This window comes from Mus pahari, chromosome 1 (genome assembly GCF_900095145.1).
Source record: "Mus pahari chromosome 1, PAHARI_EIJ_v1.1, whole genome shotgun sequence".
In the NCBI taxonomy this organism is placed as follows: domain Eukaryota; kingdom Metazoa; phylum Chordata; class Mammalia; order Rodentia; family Muridae; genus Mus; species Mus pahari.
Window position 1 is genome coordinate 95,470,022 of NC_034590.1, and position 25,762 is coordinate 95,495,783.

Here is a 25,762-nt window from a genome sequence, read left to right on the forward strand (position 1 = left end):
TACTGTGTCAAATGAAGTGGGGACAGAACCCAGCAATCAGTCCTGGGAGGCATCTTTGACAACAGGAATGGGGGCTACCTGTGGTTAGAGAATACCCAACTCCCATCTATGGTACAAACATGGTGACAGCTGAGGTCCTGTGGCCTCTCACAGGAAATAGGAGAACACAGTGGCAGGTGAAGAATGGAGCCAGGAAGGGCCCCCCAGTACTTCCTTCTCTGCACCCACAGAGCAGAAGCACTGGTAAAAACAAACAAACAAACAAACAAACAAAACCTGGGGATGCTGGGTTGGTGCAGTTGGCCCAGGGAGAAAACTCAGCAAAACACAAAAGGCACAGGCTCTAAAGGGTGGAGCCAAGTCAGCAGCAAGGGTCAGCTTCTCCTGACACAACTCTATACAAATTAGCCTGAGTGGATCAAAGCGCTAAGACAATGAGCCCTAGAAGAGAACCACGGGGGTGGGGAGGTGGGGGATGCTGCGATGCTGGATTTAAGGACCAAGTCTTAGGAGCAACACTGAGTAAAGAGGCTCAAAGAGGGATTAGATTGACTTCATCAGAGTCTGCACATCGCAGGCCTGTGGGAAAGGAACATACACGGGGGTGGGGGGGTGGGGGGAACCTTAGCTCTATCAGAAGGCCAGGAACACAAATGTCCTCAGCCAGGGTGACAACCAAACCACCTCTTTTCAAGAGTAGACAAGGACCCTGAACTGGATAATTCTTGTCAATTTAATACAAACCTGAGCCCCCTGGTGAGAGGGAGTCTGGGTTGCAGAGTTGCCTCCATCAGCTTGTCCTATGAGGCATTTTCTTGATTCATGATTGATGTGGAAGGGCCCAGCCCGCTGTGAGCAGTACAGCCCTCGGGTAGGTGGTCTGCGCTGGATAAGAAAATAAACTGAGCAAACCTTGGGGAGCAAGACAGCCAGCAGCGTGCCTCCATGGGTTCGGCTTCATTTCCTGCCCTGACTTCTCTCCATAATAGAGTGTAACCTGCAAACCAAATAGCCTTTTTCTTCCCCAGGTTGTTTTCGGTCATGGTGTTTATCACAGCAACAGAAAACAAACTACGACAAACCCAGATAAACATTCTCCAGACTCTGCAAAGATCTGATCAATGCCAGCTCAACCTTGTCACCTTAGGGAAACACAAACAGAGCTCACAATGGTACACTTCCAGGCCAGCGGGGTGGCAGAAGGTAAGGACAGATCTTGGCCAGGAGGTAAAGGAACTGGATCCCAGCTGGAATGTGGGACAGCCTCACTGCTCTGGAAGACAGTGTCTAAGCCCTCAGACAGTAAACACTGAATCACTGTATGGCTCAGAACTTGCAGTTCTCGGTATTAACCACAAAGTAAAATAAAATTGAGATTCAAGCTGGTATTTCTACATCTGTGATCAATGTCACTCTTCCTGACAGCCAAGAGGTCCTCTATAGGTAAATGTGGTCTGTGCCAACAATGGAGGCGGGGTTAAGGAGGCGTGGTGGTGCATGCCTTTAATCCCTGCACTTGGGAGGCAGAGGCAGGTGGATTTCTGAGTTCGAGGCCAGCCTGGTCTACAAAGTGAGTTCCAGGACAGCCAGGGCTATACAGAGAAACCCTGTCTCGAAAAACCAAAAAAACAAAACAAAACAAAACAAAACAAAAAAACAAAAACAAAAACAAAAACAAAAAACAAAAAGGAGAGGACTCCCTTTATAAAGTACCTGCCGTGTAACCATGAGGGCCTGAGTTAGAGATCTCTAGCACCCAGGAAATAAGCTGGGTACGGCCAGCTTAACTAGTGCAAACAGCAAGCTCTTGGTTCAGTGAGAGACCCTATCCCAAAAAATAAGAAGTGGAGTAATGACAAAGGCCTGTGTTGAATTCTGACTTCCATGTTCACCCTCATGCATATGAGTACACACTGGAACACATACATGTGCATACATCACACATACACCTAAAGACACATACATGCAAACACATACATATGCATACATCACAAACACATACACCACACACAAATACACATATACACACAAACACATATATGCATATATCACACATACACATAAAGACACATACACACAAACACATACATATGCATACATCACAAACACATACATACACATACATATATACACATGAACACATATATGCATACATCATACATACACATAGAGACACACAAACACATACATATACATATATCACGTACACACTCACAAACATATATATCATACATCACACATACACATAGACACATACACACAAGCACATACATATGCATACATCACACATGTACACCACACACAAATATACATACACACAAATACATGCATATACATACATCACACACATAAATACACATACACACAAAAACACATAATTCTGGCACATGCTATACTGTGGGTGACACTTGAGGACATTATCTATGAAGAACCTGAGAGTGAATGCTTTATGTCTGTAGGCCAGTCTCAGCCACCACTGCTCAGCTCTGACATCAGAGCACAAAAGTAGCCATAGGCCACATAAAAAGAATAGGCACAGCTGTGTCCCAATAAAACTTTATTTACAAAAGAGAAAGGGCCTCCTCAGCTTGCCAGCTGCTACTGTGACACTAAGCAAGAGCTCCCTGTGCAGGGGGCAGTGGGAAAGTTGCGTCTGAGAGCCTAGCAGGGACATTCCCAGCCTGGAGGTTGTGATTTATGATACTCTGTCAAGCTCTCCGCACATGTTTCCCACGTCTCTGAATTGTGCTATTTTCTCCAATTTTGAAAAGGTTTAAACAAATAAATAATAGCTCAGCAAAATGTATTCTATCCATACCAAAAAGAAATGTTTAAGCTGGTTTCCTAAGAGCGAGCCAGAGGGTTGGTACAGTCCACAGAGGTTCACTGTACATCTCAGAGCATCTGAGATAACTGCTGGAGGCGCTGAGAATGCTAATTACCCAATCTGATAATTACACGTTACAGCCACACGACAAAGTCTGATGCCCCGTAAATAAGTACAAATATTGTGTCAATTTTTAAAGCTCATTATTTGGTGATCAAAAGAAATGAATGAGGGGGCTGGCGAGGTGGATAAGTGGTAAAGTGACTGCAGCGCCACCAGAAAGGCCTGAGAGCAACTCCACACCCACGCCAAGAGCCTGGCTGGGTGGCACACAACAGTGACCCCAGGGGAACAGGAGTCCTTGCAGCTCAGCCAGGCTACTGAATCCAGGAAACCCAGGTTCAGTGACCCTGCCAAAAAAAGATTTTAAAAAACTGTGAACACACACGTGCATATGTACATGTCTGCCTGTACACACATATACACCAGAACATGCATACAGAGAGAGCAAGACAGAGACAGAGAGAGAGAGAGAGAGAGAGAGAGAGAGAGAGAGAGAGAGAGAGAGAGAGAGAGAGAGAGAGAGAGAGAGAGAGAGAGAGAGAGAGAGAGAGAGAGAATAACTTTTGAAAAATCCCTTAGAAGTGAAATCGACCACAGAGGCCACAACTCCACAATTTCTGCTGTCTAGTTTGGGGGTCAACTGAGGAAGGACAGGTGCTGAGTGACAAAGATGCGCTACACCGGGTGGCAGTGGTCAAACAGCTCTGAACCTACTACTAAAGTGGACACTTTCCATGGGCCTATTCCCCAAGAGGACAACAAAATTGCAGTAAAACTATCATCACCGTGACTTAAAGCAGGCTGGGGTGTGACTAGACACAAGAGCGTTGGCTTAGCAAGCTCAAGGCTCCTCTGTCCCCAGTGCCACAAACAACAAAGCTAGTGAGAGGATTGGACGGTATCCACTCAACTCCACAAACAGGGGGGTGACAAGGGTCAGAGGCTACCAGGCAGAAGCACCCCAGAGAAGCCCTGCCTCCAGCCCACTGGCCTCTGCAGGCAAGCAGGTCCAGGACAGCCCAGGCTGGGGAACCAGAGGAACACTATTGGTATCCACTGCCACCCAGCTGGCCCCAGGGCACCAGGCTAGGTGGACTCTGGCCTCCAAGGACACCCACTTGGAGGCTGTCTGGAGTTCAAGGTTCCAGGGACTGCAGGCATGGGTACCTTCCTGATCCACACGGCCACAAAGCCTATTGGGCATCTATGCCGCATTCAAGCATTGCAATGCCTCTGGGGGACCCAGCAGATGGTTGCCGATGACAAGGCTGTGGGAGGCAGCAGATGGGAGGCAGCAGGAGCAGAGGGTGCTTTGGATTCCCTCAGCTGCTCCAACACGTGGACCCTGACAGCTGTCTGCTTCAAGGCAGGGGCCTCCCAGGCTGTGGGAACACACAGCGAGCAACCCAAAGAATGTCTAGAGCCCAAGAAGCAAACAAGGGGCGAGAACTGTAGGTGGGGAGGCATTTCCAACGGGGCAAAAGCAGCCAAAGGCCAAATAGGACCTGTCATGATGCTGTGTGTCATTAGGCTCCCTGATCAACCTCTCTGAGTCAACTGTCTTACAGCTCTGACATACACCAGAGCTAAAAGTTACCATGTCAGAGAGCTGTGGGGAAAAAAAAAATGAAAGGGAGGCTGTGGAAGTGCCTGGGGTGGATGGGACTCTTGCCACCCTCAGTGGAGTAGCTGAATATTAGTTGAATAGACAGAAACACGAGTTAGCTCATGACTGGCCGGGGGCGGTGGTGGTACTGACGAGCCAGGGAATAGAAGGAAATATCCAACCAGTCATTTGTCAACCTACTCTTGCACGGATCATCTCATTTTGGGTCTCAGAACCCCACAAGCTGTGTGATGTGACCCTCGTCTTACAGAAGGGACATTGAGCCACACGTGGTGGGTAGCTTGTCTGGTGTCCCCCGGACACTGAGGCACAACCAGAATATGAATCCAGACCCCATGCTCTTCAACGTGGTCTTTAGATGCTGCAGGATTAAACCCCAGCTCTGACACTGTGTGGCCCTGTTCTAGCTCTGTAAGCCTCAACTTCCCCGCTCAGGAAACAAGAGAAACCAAAATACCTCCGTGGGCTCTGACGAGGCTTCAGTAGAATCGCATGCCTGCAGGGGACTGGCATGCAGACAGTGCCCATTACGTGTCTTCTGTGTGCCAGGGCTGAGGGAGGGCGCTGCAAGGGGGACCCCATTTCTTAGAGATTGTATGCAGAAGGAAGACTTACTACACAGAGCAGGTGGCAGCACAGAACTCCATCAACGGCCTCAGCTTCTTGCTTGGAAAATGGCAGCTGAGCCCAGACCCCTGCCTCAGCTTTCTGTTCGGTTGGCACAAATTCCCAGGGGAGTCAACTGAAATGGGGAAAGGTTTACCATGGCTTACAGCTTCAGAGGTGTCGTGGGATTTTTCAGGGGTGACATGTACAAACCTCTGTTGACTCCGGATAGACCCCCAATGAGAGACTAAAGAAAGTGTCCCACCCAAGTCCAGCCTGGTGAGGCAGTGAGGTCGCGGAGGCCACCTAAAGAGGTAGGTAACTCACAGAAGCTCCACCCCTACAGATGCCACCCTTCAGGTGTTCCTGTTTGCACAGCCCACAGGAGCAGTCCCGAGAGCTTTGTCCTTTTGAGAAGTCTCTTTGGGTTTGTGAGGTTTGCTTCCTGAGCCTGGAAGAAGTGTTTTAGCCTGGAGGACATGGCTGTAACTGGCTTCAGCTACAGCCTCTTGGCTACTTGCTTTTCGCCTGTGAATGACAGAAGTGACTTCCTTCCTGGTGGGAAGAAAGCAGAGAGAGGGGAGACGGGTCCTGGTGTCCCCTTCTGAGGCACATCCCCAACAGCCTAACTTGCCCTCACCAGGCCCTGTCCCTAAGGCTCCTTCAGTCTCTGAGAGGTGCCCCAAGCTTAAAGAAGAGCCTTTGGCATGTGGCCACTGGGGTCGCTTAAGATCCCACCCTGGCACCTTCCTAGCCTGGTAGGATGGGAGCAGGGGTTGACCCCTTTCTTGAAGCAGCAGGCAGAGCAAGGAGGAACCAACGCAAGACACAGGAGGCAGAGGGCTGGGGGAATGGCCGGAGCCCCTGAACTCCTACCCCTCCCCCAACAGTCCCTCCTGGCACACGCTCGCCTGGCCCTCCTTACCCAGCTCACCTCCCTGTCCCAGTTTGCCCAGAATTCTCTTCACTCTAGTAGCTCCCCCTGGAGCAGGAGACATGCTGATGACAAAGGGAACTCTATGACCCCTGCCCATCAAACGAGCTGTCTCCTCCTCTTCCCCAGCATGGTACAGAGACAGCCTCGAGATTTTTAAGTTAGCTGTAGGAGTCAGGTGGGTCTACCATTGCTGCAACAGGGGTAAGCTGGTGTGTGTGTGTGTGTGTGTGTGTGTGTGTGTGTGTGTGTGTGTGTGTGTGTGTGNTGTGTGTGTGTGTGTGTGTGTGTGTGTGTGTGTGTGTGTGTGTGTGTGTGTGGTATGGTACGGTATGAGGGGGTGTGTGGGTGTGATGTTTATGTGTGTGGTATGATGTGTTTGTGTGTGTTGTGTGGTATGGTGTGTGTGTGTATGTGTGTATGTGGTATGGTATGGGGGGTGTGATGTGTGTATGGTGTGATGTGTGTGTTGTTGTATGTGTGGTATGGTGCATGTGTGGTAAGTGGGGTGTGTGTGTGTGTGTGTGTGTGTGTGTGTATTTTGGGCAGGTGCATTTGGGCTTGTAGTAGCCAGACACTATCCACCTTTGTTTTGTTTGTTTTGGTTTGTTTTGATAGGGATTCTTTCCATGTCCTAGAGTTTGTGAAGCAGGTTAGTCTGCCTGGGCAGTGAGTACCAGGAATCCTGTCTCTGCCTCCCAGCACGGGGACTGCAGGCTCATGCTACCCAGCTAGTGTTTTCCACTTAGGTTCTGGGGCCCAAGCTCAAGCCCTCGTGTTTATAGCTGTGTCCTCAGGCCTATCAGCTTTGATACTATTCTTAGTCATTTAAAAGCATCCTAAGATAAACAAACTGGCATCCTAAAGCCACCAGTGGGGAAGAGGCCAAAACAACTGAAGTTAACCAAATTAACCCCCAAGAGGGACAGCAAGCAGAGTGTCCCCAAGTGAGGATGTCAGGGGAGCCACACACAGGACTGTCTGTGCTGGGTGCTGGTGACTGCAGATCTCACATCCTTGAGCTTGAGTTTGTGTCTTAACCAGGTGATGGGTCCCTTGGCTGTGTGCTTTCCTGTAAACGTACAGAGTGCCCACTTAACACTCGTGTGTTTCCATGGATAACACCATGGTCTGCCCTCTGTATTCACAACTCTGTTCCCAGGTTCAACTGTATAAGGCAAATACTTGAAAAGAAATTGTGCCTGGAACCATGGCGTACCCCTGTCATCTGACCACTCAGGAGGCTGAGGCAGGAGGATACTGAGTTTGAGGCTAGCCTGAGCTGTTTAATGGGATCCTGCCTCGGTGGGGGGCTGGAGGGAGAGGAAAGTGATCCATACTGAACACAGATTGGCTTTTTCAAATTATTGCCTTAACCAGGCAGACCAGCAGCTATTTCTATATAATTTACATAGTATTTGCATCTCATTTGCATTGCACCTGGTAGTATAGGCTATCTGCAACATAGTATGTACTACACAGGCTCTATGGAAGAGTACATATATCAAGCACATGACAGATGCTAGCCACAAATATAGTATCATTTATGTAAGCGATAGGACAGGTGAAGATTTGGGGAGGAAGTGAGGTCATGGGAGGTGTGGCCTGGAGGGGGCTTTGGGAGCATGGTCCATCTTTCCCTCTGTGTATGCTATCACTTAACCCTGAATTGACAGAAGTGTTGCCTACAAAGGTTCAAAATAGCAGGGCCAAAAATCAGGGAATGGAGCCTTCCACACTAAGAGCTGATATAAACTCTGCCTCTTTGTAGTTATGTCAAGTATTTGTTACAGTGTCAGTGAACTAACACACGGGATAAGATCTGGTTACAAATGTCAGCACATCCCAAGCTCAGCAACCAGCAGCTGAGTAGACTTGCAGGCAAAAGTTCTCTTTAACTAAATCTATAGATTCTGGTGCAGGATGTGCACTGCCCAATCCTCCTGTGCCAAGTCTGTGGACCCCAGAGTCACACGGCGATTTCTCAGCAGAGTGTGCTGAGCCCTCAGATCCACTTAGAAATTTAAATCACCACTGTTTATGCTCAACAGGCTTCTCAGCACAGAGAAAGTATTTCCAATTATAGAACATGAAAGCCGGTCACTGGTCAGGGTTAATACAACGCTGTGCGGGAGAACGAGCAGGCAAAGCTACCCAGATCCCTAATTACCTGGAAAGGTAATCCTGTGTAATTGGAATTGGAGCAGCTAAAGTAATCATTAGATGTTGTGATCTGAGAGCCGTCCTCCCCCCAGGCTGAGGGGCTTCACACAAGTCCATAATTAGAGATGCTGAACTCCAGGAAAAAAAAGGCAGGATCAGAGAGAGCTGGGGTGTGGGGGTTCGGGCTGGTGGCCCTGAGGCTCAGCAGCTGGAAGGGAAGGGTGGTGGGGTGCACAGAACACTGATCCAAAGTCCTCAGCAATAGGGAGGGAGAGAGCACTGACCAGAGACTGATGTGTGACCTTGAACAAGCACTTATGCCTCTCTGAGTCTTTCTTCCTTCCATTGCTCAGCTCTTCACCTTGGTCTCCTGCAAACCTGCCACCATCCCCACACTGACAACAGTCTGGGTTCACAGGCCATTCATCCCACAGAGCTATTTTTCCTGCTTCCCTGAGGTCAGACAAGGAACCACTTCTTCTAGACCTTTCCTGCATCAGCCACCCCTCCCCCACCTGTGCTCCTGAAGGTCTCTGCCCACAGACTGTGGCTCTGACACTTTGTTCCCTCTAGCTCAGTGGTTCTCAACCTTCCTGATGAAACCTCATGCTGTGGTGACCCCCAACCACAAAGTTATTTTCATTGGTACTTCATAACTATAATTTTGGTACTGTTATGAATTGTAATATAAATATCTGGTATACAGATGGTCTTAGGCGGCCTCCGTCAAAGGGTTGTTTCACACACACACACACACACACACACACACACACACACACAAAGCCATCGTGACCCATGGGTTGAGAACTGCGCTCCAGATGGTGGGCTGCTAGAAACAGGGCTGGGGAATTCTCCTCAAGGCTCAGCTCCACACAGAGGGACAATTGCAGGACCAGGTTAGGTGACACAGGATGGGCCAGCCTGCTCCTGAGCAAGGTGACAGTGTGCCTGCCTTAGTGGGTAAACTGGCACCAGGTTGGTTGGCTCTGCTGTGGGTTTGTCTTAAGACAGGCTGTTAACCTAGATCCCTGGCTGGCCTGAAACTTACTATGGAGCCCAAGTGGCCGTACTGAGGACTGCTGGACAGCGGTGGTCCCAGGGTGATACCAATAGCCATTTGGGCCCTATGGAGTCGGTTCCACCCTCTCCCAAGTATGTTGACATCTCCACACACCCCTACGTCTACAAGATTATCACTAAACTGCAGTAAACTAAGTGAGCAGAACTGCACACTGTATGATTCAGGGCAGAGCAGTTGAGAGGCTGAGAAACAGGAGGAGCATGGCTGAGCACCGACTCAGTCAAAGCCTGGATCAGCTCAGAGCTGCTTCACAGCCCTGAGATGTGAAACCAGCAGCCCATGGCATTGTTTCCCACAGATTTCTACCTGGTGCCCTTCAAAATTCCTGGCTCACTGACTGCAGCACAAGAATGGAAACAGGCTGGAGTCGCTCACCACACAGGCTGGAGCAGACACCTGCTGCAGAGGTTAGATCCAGGCCCTGAACTAACCAGCATCTCTGCCTAAGGCCCCTTTCCCTTTCCCCTTCTCATTCAACAAACCTTTTACTAAACCCTTGCTGCGTCGATACATTTTGCACTCTGGTGCAATAGTGGACAAGACATCGCCTGTTTTCAGGAAGTGTCAGCCTGGTAGAGGAGATTGTTCCAATACAGTGTGATTGGCGCTCACAGGACACATCGCTATAGACACACATCTTGGTGAGGTTCAGGGATGGCCTTTCAAAATGGGCCATGTCTATGAAGGGTTTGAAGTATGAATAGAAGTTTGCAAGGCCTGAGAAGATGCTGGAGGGTTAGAGACGCAGATGTTAGTAGAGGGGCGGGGTTGCAGCCATTGGGATGAAGGGTAGAGAGGCAGGTTTCCAGGGCTGCCTGCTGGCCTTTCACCTGCGCACTCTGTGTGTCAGGCTTCTGCCTCACAACCCATGCTGCTGCAAGCAGTTGTCAGATGTTCATGCTCATCAGTCTCTTTTAGAGTATTCTGTGGCTGCAGAATGGATTTTAAGCTGTGCAGCCTGGAACGCAGGCAGCCAGCTGAGAGGACACTGTGAAATCGGGAAAGGGTGAGGTTCAAGGTCCTCTAGAGGTGAGAGGTGTGCTTGTCCTGCAATTGGATCTGGAAAAGGAAAAGTTGCAGAAGGCTAACTCCCGGGCCTGGGGGATGGGCAGGGCAGCTGTTCCTGCAGAGGACGAGCTGTGTATGCAGATTGGAGGACTCCCAGGGAGGTGGCCAACTGGCAGCTAGAGGCAGGCTCTAGAACACAGGAGAAGTAGCAGGGCCCAGGAAGCCACCACTCTTGGCTCATGCCTTGCTCTTAAAGAAGAGGCACACCTGTCATCCCAGTATTCTAGAGGCTGTGGGTTGTAAGCTCAAGGCTAGCCTGGGCTACTTAGTGAGACTCTGTTTAAAAAAATAACAAATAAACAAAGAATTTTAAACTTTATTTGCTGGGCAGTGGTGACAGGCACCTTTAATCCCAACACTGGAGACACGGAGGCAGGCAAATCTCTGTGAGTTTAAGGCCAACTTGATCTACAGGGGTACACAGAGAAACCTTGTCCCCAAACAAAAACAAAACAAAACAAAAAACCCAAACATACGTAACCATATATTTAAGGAAAACATACAGGATAAGAAAAATACAGAGGTCAAAACTAAAATAAGCCAACGAGCTTGGAAAAGAGTACGGTACTGTTCAAAGGCCATGTCCCAAAAGAGAGGAGGCCTCATACCCATGGAAGCAAAACAAGAGCCTGGGAACAGGACTCAGACAACATAGCACTCAGCCATACAATCAATCTGCCTAATGTGACAGGGAAGCTGTCTCAGTCAATCATGGTCTCCCTTTTGGGAAGGTTCTAAAGATGTTTTCCCAGTGCGGAAGGCAACAGAAAGACAGTGGCCTTGAGACCCAAGAAACTGAGAACCAACAAGAAGGAGGAAACAAATTCCAAGATAATGTTCAAGGGGATTCCATAATAACAGCCCTAGAATATAGCTCTTCATAGGTGGTGGCTGAGTGGTGGCCTTTAATCCCACCACTCAGTAGGGGCAGACTGAGGTCAGCCTGGGCTACAGAGTGAATTCTAGGACAGCCAGGGCTACACAGAGACCCATACTGGGGTAAAAAGGAAGGGAGGGAGGGAGGGAGGGAGGGAGGGAGGGAGGGAGGGAGGAAATGGCTGGAGAACAAAAGGCTCCATAGACTGTTAGTGGGGGAGGGGCAGGACTGAAAATGCCCCCCTGTCACACCTTGGCCCACAGCTTGGCCTCTGTCCCTGTTGGCTCCGTCTTCATGACTGCTGTGGATCTGAGGCATCACATGGCCTTTTCTGATTCTCAAGAAAGAAATTCCCCCAGTGTTTTACAACAGAGTGGATTTTTCACTCTTCAGAGCCCGCTGCCACTCAGTAACTCTTTGCTTAGCTCCTTCTCTGGGGACAATATTCTAGGCCAGCCCCCCACCCCCAACCCTTCTGCACCTCCTGTGCCCACCCAGGCTGCCCTGTGTAAGGAAGTGCTCAAGACACACCTGTCAGAAAAGTTTGTGTGATTGTAACAGACACGCAAGGGATCCCACTGGTGAGTGGTGAGAGACTGGATAGTTATCCCCTCCAAATATCAGGCCACCTCAGGGGAAACCAAGGTCCTACCAATAACCAGGGGGAACGTTAACAAACAAATGAATAAGTCTCACACACTCACAACTTGGTCAAACTCATGTCGGCACCAGCAGCCACCACCATCTTGTATCTGTGACCACACCCAAGGTGGGGAATTCTGTTGGCAACCTGCTGCATTCTAGCCTCCACGAATGTTGGCCCTGGCCCTAAATCTTGCTTTGACCAATGACAAGTCATTGAGCCTGACAAAGCAAAGGCCTCATGCATGCCCACCTAGTGAGCCTCTCTTCCCTGTGCTTCGGGCATGGCTGTCAGAGGCTCCTCCACCTGGCCCCTGGATGCATCCATGAGCAGCAGGCTTAAGATCAGCCTGCATCCTTGGATCAAGTCAGCCTATATCACAGAATGCTCAACCCGCCCCCCCCCCCCAGGCACATGAGCAAATGAGTGACAGATCTGCTTGTTACCCAGCACTGCTATAGATACTGGTGACTGCTACACCAGCTTTCAAGATTATTTAGCTGCTCAGGGTGACTGGTAAGACACTTTTGTCCCTGTGAATAGTAACTGAGGTGATAAGACAGAGGGAAACTGGAGGGCAGAGGGAAAGGCAAAAGTCAGGGAATTCACATCTATGTTCAGAATGGAGTTGGTAACACGTAGCGGGGGAGAGAGTGGGAGGGGTCAGCTCAGGCATCTTCAGTCGGCTCCCTCCATAGTGAGGCCTGCCACACAGACCTCTGTCAGAGAGCAGGTCACGTGCCAGCATGTAGGCAGCACTGCTGGCTCACGGTCAGTCACTAAAAGATCAGAGGGAGTGTGTTGGCCTAGGTGGGAGAGAGATGTGTGCAGCATCCCAAGGGTTAACTATGATACAGGACACTCCAAGTGCAGAAGCAACTCAGTCTGGGCATTCAGTGGCATAAATGAAGTCTACATGCGACAGAATAGTCTATAGATAGTCACAAAAGAAAGACAGAACTTAGATGCAGCTCAGGGGTAGAAACTATGCTTGAACCATGAACTAGGTCTTGGTTCACCTATAGCACAGAAGGAATAAGAGGAAGGAGAAGGGAGGAAAGAAGAGGGAGGAGGGAGAAGGGTAAGCAGTAAGTCATTGGTACCGATAAGAAAAAGAATTCATGATTCCACATATGTAAGATGCATGAGAAGCTCCATCCACAAGTATGCATGTGCACATGGTTGCAAACACTGATAAAGCAACACAGTACTGGTGACCGTCAAAAGGGACCTTGTAGAGTCCTCTGTCTCTAGACTATGCACTTGGTGTTACTAAAACTTTCCGAAACGTGTATAATTTGAGAGTCCTGGGAGAATGGTAGTTCAGCGAACGGCGTGCAAAGGTCCTGGGGCACACACATCAGCTTGGCTGACCCAGGGCCCAGCAAGTATTCTGGAACTGGAGTGTGGTGAGGAAGGGGAGGTGGCAGGAGATGGCATCCAGGGTAGAGGGCCAGGTCACAAGAGGCCTATGAGGCTATGGCAACAGTGAGTTTACACGAGCCAGATGTGGCCCACAGGAAGGTTAAGCAAGGGGATCCTCTTAAGTGATTTATGTTTCAAAAAGAAAAAAGCATTCTAAGTTAGATGTGAGCCCAGTGCACAGGAGTTTGAGAGAGGAGGATGTTGAGTTTGAGGTTAGCCTGGACTATAACAAGATAAAACATTACAACACACACACACACACACACACACACACACACACACACACGCTGGGGGATAACTCAACAGTTAAGAACACTGACTGCTCTTCCAGAAGGCTCAGGTTTGGTCCCCAGTGACCCCGTGGAGGTTCATAATTGTAGAATCTCAGGGGATCCCATGTCCTGGCCTCCCCAGACACAAAGCTCACATATGGTGTACAGACATGTGGTATACATGCAAGCAATGCACCCATACACATATAATAAATAAATAAATAAATAAATGGCAAGCCATTCTGACACTGGGATATGGCTCACTGGTGAGTACCCGCCCAACATGTTGGCGGCTCTGGGTCACCCCACCATAATTAGGTAAGGAGTAAGATCATGGCGGCCACCAAGGGGCTCAGTAGCTGATAATTTGTCACAGAAACATGAAAATGTCTAGATTAAGGCAAGGAGGAAAGTGCTGGCCTGAACCCCCTCAGAGACCATGGAGCAGGGTCCCCAGGCTCCCCACGACCCCTTAGATCTACCTTGTCAGCAGAGGAACAGTCATCTGAGAACGGGGTTCAATAGAGACATGAAGAGCTGGAGCTCAAAGTCAGCCTGGCTTACAGGAGACCCTGTCTCAAGAAACCAACAGCCCAGCAAAATGACTCTCATAGGGGTTGTCACCAGCCCCGATGATGTGAATTCAACCTCCATGACACACATGGTGAAAGAGAGAATTACTTCCCACAAATTACCCTCTGACCTCCAGACATGCATGCAAACACACAATATGCAAAGGTAAGCATTCTTTTAAAAGAAAAGAAAATAACAAGGAAAGAGCTGGGTTCTAATCTCACCTCCTAACTGTACTATGCCAATTTCCTCACCCGTGAGAGGGGTCATGTGACTCTGTGTAAAGAACAGAGCCCAGAGAACAGTGCAGTGAGGCCCATTGAGGTGTGTGTGTGTGTGTGTGTGTGTGTGTGTGTGTGTGTGTGTGATGTAGGAAGAGGGTGTTCTGTTACATTAGCAGACCAGAAGGACCCCAGAAAGGATTCAGAAGCTGGTGTAGCCACCAGAATGAATACACAGGGACAGAAAAGCTCAATGCAAACCCCCAAGGGCGGAATGGATCATTTTCCGCTTTGCCTTGGGCTCCTGTTTGAAGTGAAGAATCAAATTCCGAGGGAAGCTGGGGGTTAATTAACTTGACCTAAAGGCACCTGGGGCCTAAGGGAGCTGGGAGGGCAGCGAGAAGAGCCATGCGGCTGCCACAAACCAACAGGGCAAGACAGAGTTAAAGCCAGGGACTTTTGAGAGGCAACAGGGACAGAAAAGCCTTCTATCACTAGGTAACAGCCCGACACACAGCCTCCTCATAAACATTTTGATATATGCCATCGGACGGTCCTTGGCGCGGCCACCAAGCCCTAAAAGTCAAACTGCACCACCAGTAAAATAGATGACGTTCACTCTTGGGGGCCCTCAGTCCCCATAAAGAAAGCAAGGCTTGAGCCCTCTGGAAGAGAACAGCCAACATGTCCACACTGCACACAGACACATGGTGCTTACAGAGGGCACCACATGGACACACCACTGCAGGCGTGCCCCGGAGCACAACCACCAGTACACATGGGTACCCTGGTGCCTACATGCTCACACTGAATGTATCTGCAGAACTCACCCACCATGCTAAGGAAGTCCTACTCAGGCAAGCCTACACTGGACTCAAGGTCCTGTCTTAAAAGCCCAGCTCTGCTATGAAATTTTGATGATATAATCCCTCTGAGATGTTTCCCCATCAAAAGTGACAATGAGAGGGGCAGACCCTTCATCAGAAGGTCGATGGTGGTCTTGCCTGACGATGCTGGACCCCGACAATTAGTAACCAAGTCCCCGGTAACCACCATCCCCGTCTATGGGAAATGCTGGCTTGCCACAGCGATTCCTACTAATCTCTGGTTGAAGACAGACACAGATCCTGCTGGCTCAGCCAAGTGCCTCGGGATCAGACATGTGCACAAACAGGAAATGCCTCCAGGGAACCTGAAGAGGCAGAGGAAAGTCTCTCCCTGCAGCTGGGCACTCACTCAGCTGAAGGAATTGGCTCCTTCCTGCCTACAGAAGGGCACTGAGTTTCTTGTCCCTTGTCCCTCAGTCTCCCCAGAGTGGCTTGCTGGAACTTTCCAAGGTAATGACAGGTCTATGAGGCAGGACCATGGCCCAGCCAAAGCACCCCTCCTCCACTGGCCTCCTCACTTCATCCTCTGCACCCAGAGACAGACAGGGCTATGTGACAGGAAGCCTCATAGGTACAAGAGAGCAACCCCAGGCTCTGACAAGCCACCAGGGCAGGGCAGGTCCCCAGGGAGGGCACAGCTAACTACTTACCTTTCTCCGATGCTGGGGCCAGGTCAATGAAGCTGCGACATTTCTCACCTGGGGAAAGAAAAAGAAAGAAAGGTTTCAGAATGAGAAGATACAGCTTCCCAGTCTGCCTGTCCCCCTCCAAGAGACCCAGAAGTAGTGCCGTCCCCAACCTGACCCACAAGGCATCTTCCTTAGCCGTGATTCCAAGCAGCCCTGTTGTGTGCCAGGAGCTCGGGGTGGAGGTGGGGACCAGCTCCCATCCTGGCTAAGTCAGAGGCCTGAGCTCCTCTGCCTCTGTCCTGCCTTTCTTTCTAACCTCCACCCTGCCTAGGCTGTGCCTCCTGGTCTCTTCTGTCCATTCTGTATGCTGACCACATGAAGCACACACACTGATCATGTGAAGTACGAGTGTGTATGCACACACACACACACACACACACACACACACACACACACACACACCTTTGATAATATCTCATTTAAAAAAAAAAAAAAGAAGAAGAAGAGTGGATCCCGGGAGGCTTCCATTGGCCTGTCCAGGCTCTCCACACCCTTCGTGCCTCCGTCACTCTGGTCTGTGTAGAGCCTCCATAGTCCTCAGACAACGTTCCTTGAAGCTCTTCCGACTCCTGAGCTTCCTGGCAGCCACGTGGCAATGACAAGGCCAGGAATGCAGTGGTGGCAGAGGGAATAAGGAAGGCAAGGCCTGGTCACATTGGGTCTCGAACGTCCTTCCAGAAATTCCTCTCGACTCTAAACTGTGTCACTCCCGCCCACGGGGCATCAGGCCACACACAGGAGGGTCGGCACCACGGCTGTGGCTCAGGCAGGCTTGCTTTCACCCCTGTGCTTTGCACTGGGAGGCGGGACCCTCAGCTCCCTTTACAGATGAAGACCACGAGGCTCTAAGATGCGGAGCCATGAGCTTGGGTCCAACAGCCAAACAGTGCTGCTCAGATTATGATCAACATTATAAAGAGAGATGTGTTGACAAGCAAGAACATTCTGGAAGGGAGCGATAAGAAGAAAGGGCTGGCCTGGTGGCAGAGCAACAAGCAGGCATAAGGACCTGGGCTCAAGTTCAATGACGCTGGCCCTCGAGAAGGAAAATTGAATTTTCTGTTAAATTTTAAGTAAATTGCTTTAAACTTTCTTTAATGATATATTTCCCCAAAAGCTGTAGGGAGGCAAGTGGGATGTTCAAACTCAGACCAGACCAGTAGCATACTGATTAGATCCCGGGTTCTTTGTCTTCATGACCTCCTTCCTACATAGAAAAGAAAACTAAGGTCAGAAATCATGTCACCCCGCTATAGTGACAGATGCCTATAGTCCCAGCAGGAGGCTGAGATAGGAGGATTGTGACTCTGAAGACATCCCAAGCCGCACAGAGATGCCCTAACTAGGATGCTTCCTCCTAGTTATACATCCCAGTTAGGATTAAACTATGATAGGATTTAGCTATGACAAATACCCTGACCAAAAACAGCCTGGGAGGATTTGCCCTTCCATGTCATGCTCCACCATCGAAAGCTGTCAGAGCAGGGACTCAAGCAGGGCAGGAACTTGGAGGCAGGAGCTGATGTAGAAGCCATGGAGGAGTGCTGCTTACTGGCTTGCTCCCCATGGCTTTCTCAGCTTGCTTATAGAACCCAGGACCATCTGCTCAGGGAAGGCACCACTCACAATGGGCTGGGAGCTCCAACAATAAACACTGTAGTGGTTTAAATAAGAATGTCCCCCAAAGGCCCATAGGGAGTGGCACTATTAGGAAGTGTGGCCTTGTTGGAGGAGGTGTGTCACTGGGAGGTGGGCTTTGAGGTTTCAGAAGCTCAAGCCAGGCCTGGTGGCTAATTATCCTTTCCTGCTGCCTGAGGATCCAGATATAGAGCTCTCAGCTCCCTCTCCAGCACCATGTCTGCCTGCGAGCTGCCATGCTTCCCTCTGTGATGATAGTGGACTAAACCTCTGAACTGTAAGCCAGGCCCAGTTAAATATTTATCTTTATAAGAGTTGCTATGGTCATGGGGTCTCTTCACATCAATAAAACCCTAATATAATCAATCAATAATCAAGAAAACGAAAGCTTATCTACAGCACAATCTTACGGAGCCACTTTCTCAATTGAAGTTCCCTCCTCTCAGGTGACTCTAGCTTGTATCCAGTTGACATAAAACTAGCCGGCACAATGTCTAAAAATGTTGACTTTTACAACCTTATTGGTATAAAGATGAGTATGTTAAGCATCAAGCACTTGACCCACTTCAGAGTTTAACCTTTTTTTCTGATTTTAAAAGAAGTTAAAACATCTGCATGAACCTATGAAAATGTGGTGGCCCTTGTCTCTCTCCTGATTCTGAAGAGGGCAGGAGCCAAGCACCAGCTCTGGTTCCAGTTCCAGGACATATTTAAGAATTACACACCAGGGATTTGCTGTCTCTTCCTTTTAAATAATGCTTGCTGAAGGTATAATTCATGTGGCCTGGGATTCACTGTTTTAAGGCAAGTGAACATTTTCCCATGTACCCCAGTATTATCACAAGTCTTGGCAACAATCCCCATGATCAAGTTTATACATTTTCATTGTCCCCAAAAGAAACCCTGTACCTATGAGAAGCCCACCCCCTTCTCCACCCCTCCCATCCCTAGGCTATGACAGACTATTTTCTGCCTCTGGTTGTGGCCTTCTATGACTGGCTTCCCTCTCTACGTATCATGGCTCTAAGATGACTGCGGTGTACAGTGTGTCAGCACTCCATTGATTTTTTTTTTTTTTTTTTTTTTTTGTATAAAGAATCACATCTCTTTGTTTTGCTTCCTGCAGCTTCAGTGACATGTGGTCAACCACAGTCTCAAAGTAACAAATGGAAAATTCTACAAATAAAAAAACTTAGATGTTTTCATCACCCTCCGTTCATGGTAGCATGGTGAATGCTCACCCCCAGGTTCACCCCACACCTCATCCCTTTGAGTGACGAAGTCACACATCTACAATGTCTCTTGTCCGTCCCTCAGTAGCCTCTTTGTTATCTGATGAGCACCATGGTGTCACAATGATTGTATCTGGGTGACCCTTATGTTACGCAATGAGGGCCCCAAGTGTGAGATTAAAGGTGCAGAAGATGTGGAAGGACAGATAGCTCATAGACTGTGAGGCAGTGCTGCAGGGACAGGAGGGAGACTAGCCCGCATGTGGCATGCTCTATGGGAGGATCCCAGCTCCACTCAGTCTTAGACCACAAGCCCTGAAGATACGGCAGATAGTACTGGTGCTGCATTTCAGCAATCCTTATTCTCTGTTCATGGGCATGAAGATGTGTGTCCCTTCTGAGGACATTTGCCAGTGTTCATGGACAACGTTTTTTTCAGACACGTTCTCGTTTCTCTGGGGTATTCCCGGGAGTAAAATTGTGGGTCATGACCTCCTAAGCATCCTTCCTCCCACCCACAGTGGTAAGACCTAAAGTTTCCCAACACTGGGATTGCTAACTCTTTGTCACTTGAAGTTACCTGAACGACTAAGAGATACCTAAGTAGATATAAAGAAGCAGATTCTAGGTACAGAAAGAGATGACACACACATAGCTGATATATGAATGACAGATCAATAGGTGATAGGTAGGTACAGATAACTGATAGAAGATAGATAGATACATGATAGACATATATGATGTAATAAAGGGCTCACACTATAGTGAAGACCCACTTATTGAATATTTCTTCATCCTGTGTGGTTTGAGATGATACCTAAGAAGGCTCGCCTAACTCGTCTCACCGATATTCATCCCTTCAGTCTCCAAATCTTGTACCTTTAACGCTGTGCTAGCATTGAGCTCATGAGTGTGTATGAAGGGGTCTGCTTTGGCATGCGGGTCCCCAGCCATTCCTGCACCCCTCCTGAAGATGGCTTCTCAACACTGGGTCCTCTTTCACAGACACCTACCAGTGTCAGTTCAGGCTTCACCTCACCCCCATTTGTATGTAGCTGTTCTATATGACTGCCATTATTCCGGCCCCATATTGTCTATGTAGCTTTGTAGCTTGTTTTGAAACTAGAAATTCCGAGTTTAGAACTTGTTTTGACTATTCTAGTTTTCTGGTATTTTCTTGTGAATTTTAGGACCAACTTCTTGGTTTCTGCAGAAAAGTGGGTTGGAGTTTTGCTCAGGATTGGGCTGATCCTGGAGAGCACCGCCTAGGGCAGAGGAGCCAGCTCAGTGTGATGTCCTCAGTCTTCTTAGGTCAACCTGCATTTCTTTCAGCATTCTGTAGTTTTAAAGACTAGGCTTTGTGTTCTTTTGTTACATTTCCTCCCATTTCACCAGCTCACAATCGTTAACAGAACTGTTCCCTTTGTCCCACATTTGGGTAATTTGTCGCTGGCATCTGTAGATGTGATTACTTTTGGATGCAGACGCTACGTGCTGCCGTCATGCTGAACTTATGCACCAGTCTGACGGTTCTTACTGAGTTCCCAGGATTTATTGTTCAAAATGCAAGCTCATGTCATGTCCAAGAACAGACAGTTGTGTTTCGTCTTTACAATCCCTATCTCCTTCATTTATTTTTGTGACCACCTGCTTGGCTAAAACCTACAGTAAAATGTTGACTAGAAACAGCAGGGGTGGGCACCCTCATCCTGTCCCTGGTCTTGGGGGAAGGGCTCGTCTCACTCCATTCCGTTTCTGTCAGCTGTGGGTTTTCATCCCTTGTAGTCTGATGCTTTTGGTTTTTGTCTGTAGTGGTTTGAATGAGATCCGCGCCACCCCCCCCCCTCTGCCATGGTCACAGGCATTTGAATATTTGGTCTTTAGTTGGTGGTACTGTTTGGGTTGTGCACTGGCTAGTTTTATGTCAATTTAACACAAGCTAGAGTCATTTGAAAGATGGGAAACATTGAGAAAATGTCTCCATAAGCAAGTTAATAGGGTATTTTCTTGATTAGTGATTGACATGGGAGGACTCAATTAATTGTGGGTGGATCCATCCCTGGGCTAATGATTCTGGGGTCTATAAGAAAGCATGGTTGAGCAAGTCATGGAGATCAAGCCAGTAAGCAGCATCCCTCCATGGCCTGTGCATCAGCTCCTGCCTCAGGTTCCTGTTCTGCTTGAGTTCCTGTCCTGACTTCCCTCAGTGATGAACAGTGGTATGGAAACATAAACCAAAGAAATTCTTTCCTCCGCAAGTTGCTTTTGGTCATGGAGTTTCATAGCAGCAACAGTTCCCCTAACTAAGACAGGCAGGCTTCGGAGACGTGCTCTTGCTGGAGGCAGTATGGGCGACAGGACTGGGCCTGTTACCAGTTCACCCTCTGCTTTCCGCTTGTGGTTTAAAGTGTGACCTTCTGCTCTAGGTGTCCTGTCTGCCACTTGCTGCCACGCCTCCTGGCCATCCTGGACTCTTATCCCTGTGCAAAACGACACTCCCAAATAAGCTCTCTCGTCTACAAATTGCATTGCTCACAGTGTTCTACCACAGTAACAGAAAAGTAACCAGCACCCCGCCTTTTGTCTGTTTGATGCTGTCCCTTTGTGTTTGTGAAGCGGTTTTATCACAAGAAGGCACTTGCATTCTCTTTCACTTGTAACAACCGCCAAGAATCCCTACTTTAGTAACAAGCCAAGGCTCTGAACTTTCTGTAACTCACCCAAGACCACAGAGCCAGAAGGTAATGGAGTACAGCCCAGGACCACAGACTCCGATCTCCAGGCCCTGAAATACCCCAGCCCTCTCTTTCCATTACTATGCCAGTTTCCTACTGTGCCAGCTGCTGCTGCTGCTGCTGCTGCTGTGTCTTGCAGCTGGATCCTGTAAGGAATCCCCTGGGAACTTACCTCTAGACAGGCAGGGAACTACACATGGGGATAAATAAAGGGCGCTCACATTTTTGTTTCTGTTTCACAAAGCTAAAGAGATGTTTGAGCTGATATGCCCAACCTCAGCCTGCACTGCCTTCGCAGGGTAAAGCTGACATTTAAGGAAAAATCGTAGAGGTGACATGAGGAAAACAGGACACTTCAACAACCGAAGGTCTAGCAGCTAATATCTAAACAGGAGAGGTGCTTATCCTCCACCAATAGAGATTAATCACTAGGCATTAATGGGGAGATGCTGCCTGGCGCCATATTGATTTGCTGCTTTTACAAGTGGCCCTTACGGCACTAGCATCAATGTGTCAGGTGTTATTAAGTTGATACGTTTAATTAAAGGGTTATGATGCATATAAAACCAAAGACAAGTGCACTGACCCTTTCATCGCGAACATACAGATGAGCCTGAGGCCAGACCCAAGTACTGTCAAATTACTGCCACCTGATGGCAGTGTTCTTTCTCGGACCATGAACCGGAGAGGATAGGAAGGGTCCTGAATCATTAGATTTAAGAGGTCTCCATTAGGGACAGGGCCCCACACAGAGACTGATTTCACAGGTCTAAACCCCTCAGATGATTCAAATGTGCATCAGAGGGTGTCAACCACCCTCCAACTTGACCTTCTAAGACAGAGAAGGCAGCACCTGCCCAGGAAGGACAATCCCACAGTGTCCCCAGTGCTCCACAAGAGAGTGATATGGCCCTGCTTCCGTGGAAGATAACTGTGCTGGGGTGACAGGGGGCGAAAGCCAGAGGATGCAGTTTGAGCCTCCTTAGCAGCACCTAGAAGAGACAGCAGGGCGCCTGGGGAGTACTCGCCTGGGAAAGACATTTAACTCCACAGGAATCTGGTATTCCCACATGAAGAACAATGGGAGGGTGTCCTGGACCTTGTGGAAATGCTGTGTGACTTGGAGTCTGAGAGGCGTCCTAAGCTGCCAGAGGGTGGCTTGCTACTCCCCATTGAGTGGTCACCGTGTCTAAAGAAATAGATGCACCGACTCTTTTTTTTTTTTTTTTTTTTTTTTTTTGGTTTTTCGAGACAGGGTTTCTCTGTATAGCCCTGGCTGTCCTGGAACTCACTTTGTAGACCAGNAGCCCTGGCTGTCCTGGAACTCACTTTGTAGACCAGGCTGGTCTCGAACTCAGAAATCTGCCTGCCTCTGCCTCCCAAGTGCTGGGATTAAAGGCATGCACCACCACGCCCGGCAGATGCACCGACTCATGAATCCCAGAAGTGATGGGGCATGTTCACTCCCACAAACTTAGAGGATGCCCTCCTTACCAGGGCAGTGTGCCCTCAGAGACTCCCAAGTGGGACTCAGCACACAGCCTGAATCAGTCACCCACTCAAGATGTCAGTGGTCCCCAGTGACTGAAGAGAGGCTATGGGAACGGGTAGTTAGGCAATTTGTTGTCTGGTTGAGAGAGAATTGACATGCCTGCCATCTGGGTCACTGGGGTCTGGCAGGAAACAGATGGTACCATCCCAGGGGGGTATTGTAGCTATTTATAGCATTATAGACAGGGTGAAGTCCTAGCAACAGGAGGTCGTCACTGCCCAGAGTCTGGAGGAACAGAAGGGGGGCAAATCTACAAGTCTTGTTTGTTTGTTTATTGTCCTAGCTCTCCACAGAACTTCACTGGTCCACAGGACTTTAGCGGTGACTGTGTAGACAGTATCTGAAACAGCCTGGAGATTGCACACCTAACTCTCTCTCTCTTTCTCTCTCTCTCTCTCTCTCTCTCTCTCTCTCTCTCTCTCTCTCTCTCTCTCTCTCTTTCTCTCCCCTGCTCCCTGCTTTCTCTCAAGAATCAAAATCAAAGTCAATATACTAAGCTACCTAGAAGTGCTTAATTCTGAGTCCTAAAACGTACTGTTCCTTCCCTGCCTACCTATGCTTGTCACAGCAGTATGCACAAGTGTAGAGTTCTATGACCAGCCATGGCACCCAGGAAGAGGTGGACGGGGAAGGGAGGTGGAGGGAGGGGCATGTGATGGAGTTCTGCTCTACCATAAAGAATGAAAATGTCCAGGAAAACTGATAAAGCTGGAAAACTTCATGTTAGATAAAAATCAGTATCACAAAGACAAAAATTGTTCATTTCCCTTCATGCAAAGTCTAGAGTTGATGGGGAAAAAAACAGAACAGAAGAGACAGCTGTGGGTAAAGGAGCTTGAGCATAAATAAGCCTTCAGGCCAGAGTCGAATTCTCAGGACCCATAGACGGTAGAAAGAGAGAAATGACTCCACACACAGGGCTGTCCCCTGACCTCCACACACTCACCGTGTAGACTCTATACATGCACTAATACCCATACACATCGCACACACACACATGCACACACGTTAATTAATAATAATAATAATAATAATAATAATAATAATAATAATAATAAATTTAAAAACATGAAAATAGAATGTGGGAAGGAGGAGGGGGTTGAAAGTGGCCAAAGCACGCCAACACACTTGTGAACATATAATGATGCCCCTCCTGAAAAGCACATACTGATAAAAACAAGCAACTGTCCCCGAGGTGAGCAACATCAGTGTTTCATACCCAATGCAGCTATATTCTGCCAAACTTTACTGAAAGCCTACTATGTGCCTGGCATTGTTCTCTGTGCTGGTTACAGAGCAATGAGCCAGGAAGGCAAAACCCAGGCCTCACACAACCTCTGCTCTGACAGCAAAGCATCTTTGGGCATCAGCCACCCTAGAGCCCTGACATCAGAGAAAGGTACCCTGGCTCTTCTAAACAAGACCACATCTGCCTGGAGATCAGCTGGATTTGGCAACCAACCAAGCTTCATGAACACAAGAATCTAGTTCACTGCTGTACCCTCACCACCTGGAACATTCAAGACCCCTTCCCAGCCTTTGGAAGACGTCTACAGAGAAGGGCTCTGAAGTGCATACCAGCAAGCATGAGGAACAGGAGATGAGCATGGGACGTGTCTGGTGGACTTAAGAGGGAAGAGACACACAAGAAAGGATGTTGACACTACAGGGCCAGTGGTGGCGCTGAGGGCAGCATACGTTGTCACCAAGCAGAGATCTGAACACTCTGAGATCACCTCAGACACTGGATCTTTTATATGGATTTTAGTCCTAGTTTTTTGAGACAGCTCATTGTATTGGCCAGGCTAACATCACAATCTTCTTGGCTCCCTGAGTGCAGGATCACAGGTATGCACTTGGTACCAACCTAACAGACACTATGTCTTTGAGTACCAACTTTCACTCTATGGGTTGCCACCTCCCATTTGACCCTCTGTTCGGGATAGTTTTGTGTCAGCCAAAAGTGAGTCATTGGAAAGGAAGGAACCTCAATTGAGAAAATGCCCCCACCAAATTGGCTTGTAAGGTAAGCCTGCAGTGCATCTTCTTGATTGATTATTGATGCGGTAGGGCCACGATCAATGTAGGCAGTACCACTCCTGGGCTAGTGGTCCCAGATGTATAAGAAAGCAGGCTGAGCCAGCCATGAGGAGCAAGCCAATATGCCATGTTCCCTTGTGGTCTCCGTGTCAGCCCCTGCCTCCAGAATGCTGCCCTGCTTGAGTTCCTGCACTGACTTCCCAGTGATGGACTGGGATGTGGAAAAAGCTGAAATTAAAGCCTTGCCTCCCCAAGAAGTTTTGGTCACGGTGTTACATCACAGTAATAGAACCCCAAGGCTTGACACTCTAAGCTTGATCCTGTCTACTCAAACCTTTACCCTCTCTATTCTATACAGGAGGATCTTCTCCAGCCTTCCAGATCCAGATCAAGTGCCCTCCACCTCTGTCACAGGACTCTTCCTCGATCACCAACTGTCTGCCCCATCACAGAGCCTTACCTCCCATTCTGAAGGCCCATGTCTTACAATTATTTTATATCCACTCCCTACTCACACCCAGGGGAGCCAGTCCAGACAGGAAGGAGGCTCCCAGGAATCCAGTGAGAACACCATTAGCCAGGGCAAAGCTCGGCTAGCCTTCACTCACT

General features: G+C 48.8%; 1 protein-coding gene across 3 annotated transcripts in view; it reads right to left on the bottom strand.

Moving 5' to 3' along the window:
• Window positions 1-25,762, bottom strand: part of Gsg1l (GSG1 like) — a 197,369-nt gene that overhangs the window by 119,181 nt on the left and 52,426 nt on the right. For all 3 annotated transcript variants that reach the window (XM_029532867.1, XM_021209511.1, XM_021209532.2), the window contains exon 2: window positions 15,918-15,965. In XM_029532867.1, the coding sequence (XP_029388727.1) occupies window positions 15,918-15,965 (48 nt within the window). The remainder of the gene's footprint in view (window positions 1-15,917; window positions 15,966-25,762) is intronic.